Source organism: Athalia rosae, chromosome 1 (assembly GCF_917208135.1).
Source record: "Athalia rosae chromosome 1, iyAthRosa1.1, whole genome shotgun sequence".
Lineage (NCBI taxonomy): Eukaryota > Metazoa > Arthropoda > Insecta > Hymenoptera > Athaliidae > Athalia > Athalia rosae.
The window spans coordinates 9,424,504-9,431,608 of NC_064026.1; the positions used below are offsets into that span (position 1 = coordinate 9,424,504).

General features: G+C 38.7%; 1 protein-coding gene across 2 annotated transcripts; it reads right to left on the reverse strand.

Moving 5' to 3' along the window:
- Positions 1-142: 142 nt before the first annotated feature.
- Positions 143-6,972, reverse strand: LOC105685052 (bifunctional glutamate/proline--tRNA ligase). Of its 2 annotated transcripts, XM_012398856.3 has the most exons (13): positions 6,796-6,972; positions 6,258-6,437; positions 5,780-6,195; positions 5,348-5,699; positions 5,113-5,284; positions 4,638-5,039; positions 4,115-4,553; positions 3,738-4,004; positions 1,867-3,429; positions 1,368-1,769; positions 901-1,289; positions 626-769; positions 143-552 (listed from the first exon to the last, which is right to left on the reverse strand). In XM_012398856.3, the coding sequence occupies exons 1-13, from the start codon at positions 6,836-6,838 to the stop codon at positions 387-389; spliced, it is 4,935 nt and encodes a 1,644-aa protein (XP_012254279.2). In that variant the 5' UTR covers positions 6,839-6,972; the 3' UTR covers positions 143-386. The 2 variants fall into 2 exon arrangements, with proteins under 2 accessions (XP_012254279.2, XP_012254281.2); XM_012398858.2 differs by lacking the exons at positions 4,115-4,553; positions 4,638-5,039; positions 5,113-5,284; ... (2 more) ...; positions 6,258-6,437; positions 6,796-6,972 and having other exon boundaries at positions 3,638-3,748.
- Between the last annotated feature and the right edge of the window lie 133 nt (positions 6,973-7,105).

Genomic DNA, 7,105 nt, shown 5'->3' on the forward strand with positions numbered 1-7,105 from the left:
CGCGGGTAGCGCCGACGACTACTATCACGGTTTGTTTCCGGTCTTCTTACCTCAACTTACCACTTACCAGGCTTTTCCTCCAGTTTGAAAAGAGTCATGAATCGTATGAAATGGTGTCATAGAGTCGTAAAGGAAAACTGCATTTTGAACCTCAACAGTTTTTCATTATCTTTATTTTCTCACTGTTGTTTCACTAGAAAGCCTCACTGTTAATCCAAATGGTTAATAGTTTAGCATGGCTTTTTATCCCCCAAGTTTATGCTGTAAAAAACAATATTTGCGAATTCATGTAAAATGCATCCTTTTTATGTCGACTGCAACTGAACAATCAGTAGTTGATTTTGATTGAAAAGTTGATGACCTGCAATAATTAAATTGCATATCGCTCAATAACTGCGACCGAACAGAGCGTAGAATTTTGGCTTGTTTGTACATTTAGGATGAATACATCGTAAACTTTCTAAAGGTGCAGGAGGAGTTGGTTGCTTAAATGGGATACAAAGAGTTTTGGCACCCATGGCTGGAGCTCCTGGTTCCTCACTTACGTCCTCCCTGTCCAAAAAATTACAATTATCGATCACTTTTTCCCACAAAATATTATTACTACCATTAATATATCCTTTACCTCGCGCTATCTGCCTTTATATTATCCTCGCAGGATATTTCTCCACAGTAAGGTGATAAGAGTAAATTTTTTTGATCTAGTTGCTTGCAAAAAACGGTCCAATCTTCCGTTTGCTTTGTATGTTCTTTTAATTCTTTCGCAGCTCTGGAAAACATCAATCAAATTTTATGCTCGAGTCCTCACTAATGACTCACTAATTAGCGTAATGTTCTACCATGACTACATATTACACAAAGAAAAACATCCTATCGAAAGGGTTGGTGAAGTTTAAGTACCTGTCATATAAGCTTTTCTGCACATCTTCAAGTAGCTTATGAATATGACTAATTGCTTGGGCTCTGGGTACGGTTACTTTAGCAAAAGTATCTCTGCGCACAACCGTCAATTGATTTTTTTCTAAATCTTTCGGTCCTAATTCTATCCTTAAGGGAACACCCTTCAATTCCCAGTGATTAAATTTCCAACCAGGGCTGTAGTTGTCTCTGTAGTCACCCTTCACTTTTATCTGTCCAGCCTTCAATTCATTTTCTAACTTAGTACACTCTGCAAGCAAATTCTGACGCTGCTCGGGCGTACTAGATGCGGTTATACCACAAGGAATTATCACAGTTTGCACAGAGGCAACCTTCGGAGGGAGCACCAATCCATTGTCATCTCCATGGATCTGAAATGTGATAAATCCTTTGTGTCAAATTAGTCTAAAACTTCATCCATTTAATAGCTATCATAAACTTCTACCTACCATTACCATAACACCTATTGTTCTTGTAGTAATTCCCCATGAGTTTTGCCAGACATATGATTTTTCACCGTTTTCATCTGCTCCTAATACTTGAATATCGAACATCTTCGAGAAATTTTGTCCTAGATGATGACTAGTTGCACCCTGTATAGCTCTACCACTTGCAGAGACGAATGCTTCAACTGTAGTAGTGAAATCACCACCAGCAAACTTCTCTTTCTCTGACTTACGACCCCTAACCACAGGAATTGCTAATAGGTCTTCATATATTTTCGCGTACAATTCCAATATGGTAAATACTTCTTCCTCAGCTTCGCTTTTCGTTGCAAATGCTGTATGACCCTCCTGCCATAAAAATTCACGAGTTCGCAAGAATGGCTGGGGATGTTTGAACTCCCATCTCTGGAAAAATTGTTCATTAACATTCACTTGCTACAGTCTGAGCACTATATTTTCTGAAATAAATTCATTGTAAATTCATTCGAAAGAAAAACCTTACCACAACATTGTTCCACTGATTGAGTTTGAGTGGAAGATCCCGATGAGACTTTAACCACTTAGCATATGCAGGGTACATAACCGTTTCTGAAGTTGGTCTTATAGCGATAGGTTCAGCTAATTCGGTTTCCCCACTCTTGGTTACCCATGCTACTTCCGGCGCAAAGTCTGCAATGTGTGATTTTTCTTTTTCAAGGACCGAGCGGCTCACAAATATGGGAAAGTAGCAGTTTTGAACACCCAATTTCTTAATTTCGGCATCAAACCAATTCTTCACCTCTTCCCATATCGAGTAACTCCACGGTCTTAGGACATAGCACCCAGAAACATCGTAATATTCAATCATTTCTCCTTTCGTAATTACCTGCGAATACCAGTCCGAAAGATTTTCATTTTTCTTTGCCTCTAGGCCCAATCTAGTGCCCGTCTTTGTGGCATCTTTGTCTTTGACTGTTGCTTCATTAGCACTCTTATTTACGTTAGCAGCTGTTTTTGCAGATTTCTTTGATTGATTCTCTACTTTCTTTGCTTCTTTAGCAGGAGCTGTAGAGTTAGATGGCTTCCAATCTTGTCCAGAAGCAGCTTTATACTGAGCTTTGAGATTAAGAAGAATCTTCACTTCTTCGTCAATGCTTTTCTTATCTGCTTTAGCCGCTTTAAGTTCCCTCACTTTTTCTCCTTGTTTTGCAATCTGGTTCGATATTTCTTCTGCCCCGCTATCTTTATTTTCAACCTTTGCCGATGTATTTGGAAGTGCATTCGCTTGCCAATCTACCCCTGTTTTGGTTTTGTATTCTGCTTTCAGCGCCAGTAGAGTTTTTACCTCTTGGTCAATTACAGTTTTACCTGCCTTTTCTCCTTTCAACTGCCTTACCTTATCTCCCTGCTTTGTGATAGCATTAGATATATCCTCTGCAGATTGCATATTTTCTACCGTTGGTTTGACAGGTAGAGTTCCAGGCTTCCAATCTTGGCCAGTAACCGTCTTATACTCAGCCTTCAAATTGAGAAGTGTTTTCACCTCAACCTCAACTATTTTCTTATCTGCCTTCTGTCCTTTTAGTTCTCTAACCTTATCACCTTGTTTCACAATGTCTGCGGATATAATTTCTGAACTTCTAGTCTTCACTTGATTTTGTGGGATAGTTTCCTTCGTCGCTGCCTTAGCGGGAACCGCTCCTGGCTTCCAATCTTGTCCAGTTGCAGACTTGTACTCGGCCTTCAGATTGAGTAGAACTTTCACCTCTGCTTCAATTGCTTTTTTGTCTGCTTTATCTCCTTTCAAAATCCTGACTTTATCTCCTTGTTTTGTAATCTCGTCTGATATAATCTCAGCACTTCTACCGTTAGTGTTTATTTTAGCAGCTGCAGGAGGAGCGACACCAGGTTTCCAATCTGCACCACTAGCTGATTTGTACTCAGCTTTTAGGGCTAATAAGATTTTTACTTCTTGATCAATTGCTGTTTTGTCTGCTTTAGCAGCTTTCAACTCTCTCACTTTGTCACCTTGTGCAATAATTTTAGCATTTAATTCCTCTGCATTCTGTTCACCCCTACTCTTTATCTGGAACAATTGATTTAATTCGCATTCAATTCCTGATCCTGTTTGACAGATAGCACCTTAGCATATTATTACATAAATGGATTGTTTATATTGATTCTGTATTTGAACATGTGTTAAATGTTAGCAGCTATTGCTAATTTAGTGATAGTATTGTGCTAAAGATATAATTGTTTATGAGTGTTTGTATGGAAAAAATTATCTAGTTCACCATATGGAAACTATGAAGGCTAGAGTAAATCCACGTGTCTAATTCACAAGGAGTCTTAACTCAGTCAAATCCTTTCACCAAATTTTCAAGATGGACTAACCTCATTTCCTGTTGGCTTGCTGGCATTGGCAGTAGTCGTCTTTGTGGTGGGGGCTTTGGTGGGAGAAGCTGTGGCTGCTGAGGTAGTGGGAGATGTAGCATGACCGTCCGGCACATGGAATAAAATAAGTGGCCGTTCCCTTAAAGAATATGGACTTGCAGGTGCATAGGCAACATCGCAACGGAAGAATCCCTTCCTCTGCAACTCGATTATCTCACCCTTAACCACCCTTTGCAATTCGAGTTCACCCAAAACTTGGACCTCTTTCTATAAAATAATATTTGATATAGATGTGTTGTGGACAGAAATGAGACTTCGACTTCAGAGGTGTTTGATTAAAATTACAGGAATAAAATAAGCAATAACTTTTCACCTACTCTGGTATCTTTGGCGATAAAATTCTTGAAGTCATCATCTTTTCCAAGTACAGCCTTGCTCATTATGTGACCAAAGTAAACGGTGTAGCATGGTATCAATCTACTTTCTCCATTGTTTTTGTCTTGGCAAAGCCAGGTGAGTTTAGGAGTAGACTTGAAGTCCTTATTATCGAGATTTAATTTGGCCTCAACTTCTGTCACAATGCCATTTTCCTTCTTTATCTTCTGAATTAAGAGATTTCCCCAGTTTATGAAAGTCGCATTCTGTCCTTCTACTAAAATTGCAGCATCATCTTTTTCAATCAACAAATTCGGCCCAATTCGTACTTTCTTTGTACCCAAAGAAGGATCTTTAGGATGATTCTGAACAGTGAGCCATCCCTCTACAGCATCCAACACATGAACAGGAATAGTCTGATCATGCAATAAGGCTGTATACCTGTAAACAGAAGTAGTTGCTTGTTTTAGTAATGGTATTGCGCAAAATTGATTATAGGACAAAATTTTATTCATCTGGTGGTACCTAGTAGCGATTGGATTGATGACTTTCTTATTAAACGCCCAAATTTTGTCCCATTCCATAAATACAACAGATTTTGAGCTACCCTGTGCAATGATAAATTGCTTCAACCCTTCTACCGTCATTCCTCGTCGTAAGATGCCTCTGACTGTAGGGAATCGAGGATCGTCCCAACCATCTACTAATCCTTCAGCCACAAACCAAGTCAATTTTCGTTTCGATAACACTGTGTGAGTCATATTGAGCCTTGAATATGCCCAGATATGAGGGCGGCGAAGATTCAGAGCTTCAATGAACCAGTAAAACTGGACATCTCTGTCATGGTATTCAGTTGTGCGCAGGGTGTGAGTCACACCTTCAATTGCATCTACTATTGGGCAAGCAAAGTCGTAAGTTGGATAAACCCTAGAAATTTGAAATTATTCAATATTAATATTCTTGGAGAATAGTTCACAGATATTAAAAATTGTGTACATACTTGTACTTGGTGCCTGTTCGTGGATGTGGTTCAGGCTTGCAACGATAAATGGTAGGATCACGCATACATCCATTAGGTGATTGATAATCAATTTTAGCTCTCACGCAACATTCTATTCCCCTATTGCTTGCTTTCTGCATCTCTTCCCATAGCTCTAAATTCTTTTCAACAGCTGAAATAATTAATAAATCAGTAATTACCTGTACAGAAATAACATTAAATTCGAGTAGCTTACTGTTGTTTCGATTTTCTGATGGCAACAATTGGTCCCGCTGTTCTTTCATGACGGCTGCTGGTGTATCATCAACATAGGCTTTGCCTTCAGTTATTAATTGAGTGCAATAGGTGAGCATTAAATCAAAATATTGAGAGGTGTGCGTGAATCGATCTGGTTTTATCTGTAACATTTCTAAGTCTTCCAGGATTGCTTCTTCGAACTCCACAGATTCTTTGGCGGGATTTGTATCATCAAAACGCATGATCAACTGCCCTTGGAAATTTTGGGCATAATATTGATTCAGCAATGCTGCTTTCGCATGTCCAATGTGTAAATAGCCACTTGCTTCTGGTGGAAAACGAACGACCACCTACAACATGAAAGAAGTTTCTGTGAAAACTTGGAAAAGAACAAATTTTCCATAGAATTACTCAATCCATTTTCACACACCTTTCCCATCTCTGCTCCATCTAATTCAATAAATTTTCCCTGCTCTTTTTTGATATTTGCTCCACTTGGTGCCTTATTCATTTTGATAGACTTTTCGGTATCGCCTGCTTTGGCCTTTAGATTTTTTTTAACTGCAGCTAATGATGATTTTACAGCAGGCAACGATTGTATTTGTTTAAACCACCGGGTAATATTTGGATATTTTTCATTAACTTTAAAATTCAGCTGGGTATAAAGGGCAGAGAATACTGAGAAATCTGCAATGGTAAGTTGCTTAGAAACAAGCCATGTTTTTGGTGCTAAAGAACGTTCCAAATATGCTAAGGCCTCTGCTTCAGATTGAGAACACGTAAGAGGACCAATGGCAAACGATATCCAGTGATCAACCTCACTTCGCTCTAAGACTTCGGTTCCACCTAAAAAATGTTATGTTTAACTTCACATAAGACAGATGAGTCATTACATTTGCACCACTTACCATATAGAGTAGGTGCTATTGCACGTGCCAAATACCGACTTGCTTCATTATCATTTTCACCAATTAAATTCCCCGAGGAATCAAAAAACTGAATACCACCGGGTCCTTTGATATCAGACCACGATACAGATAATTGGAGTTTTCCATCACTACGTAGCAATTCTGCCACAGCTAATGCTCCTGAGAGTAAATTGCATACATTGCAAGATTGAATATTGAAGTAATAATGTATGATAGTGCAATTGAATGCGAGACAGATCAACTGATGCAACAATGCATACGGTTGTTGAAACAAAAATAAAACCGTTCAATGACACACAAGAGGATAGTTTTGGGATAGTTCAGATAATTAATAGGGATTACTGATTGACATTCATTGGATGTAACTCAGAATTTTTGTGAAAGCGTTATAAGGTATTGCATGAGCACACGTTACAATAAGTAGATTATTGTGACAGCTGTAATTTATGCAATGCAGCTTTCACGTGTCTCAGTTTACAATTTTCCACCCTCATTTTTAAAATATAAATGTAATTACCTAAAGGTGGATTATTAGGACTTGCGACAAGCTTGAAGGACATGTTTTATCGCCTTTTTATTCTTGTCTTAAAGCACCTCTCTCCAGTCTTAAAATAGCACTCAAAGAAAAGAGTTTAAGGTTAGCGGTAACAAGAGACCGGAAAATTCTACAACGCTTGCTCGTCAGCGGTTCAGAACAGTACTATGTTCGAAGCAAAGGTCAGTGGTCATACAGTACATCAGTTTCCGGTGTTGAATGAGATCACTGATCAATCCCCTGCAAATTAATTGTAATAAATAAAACCATATGCAGAGATCATGCAATTACG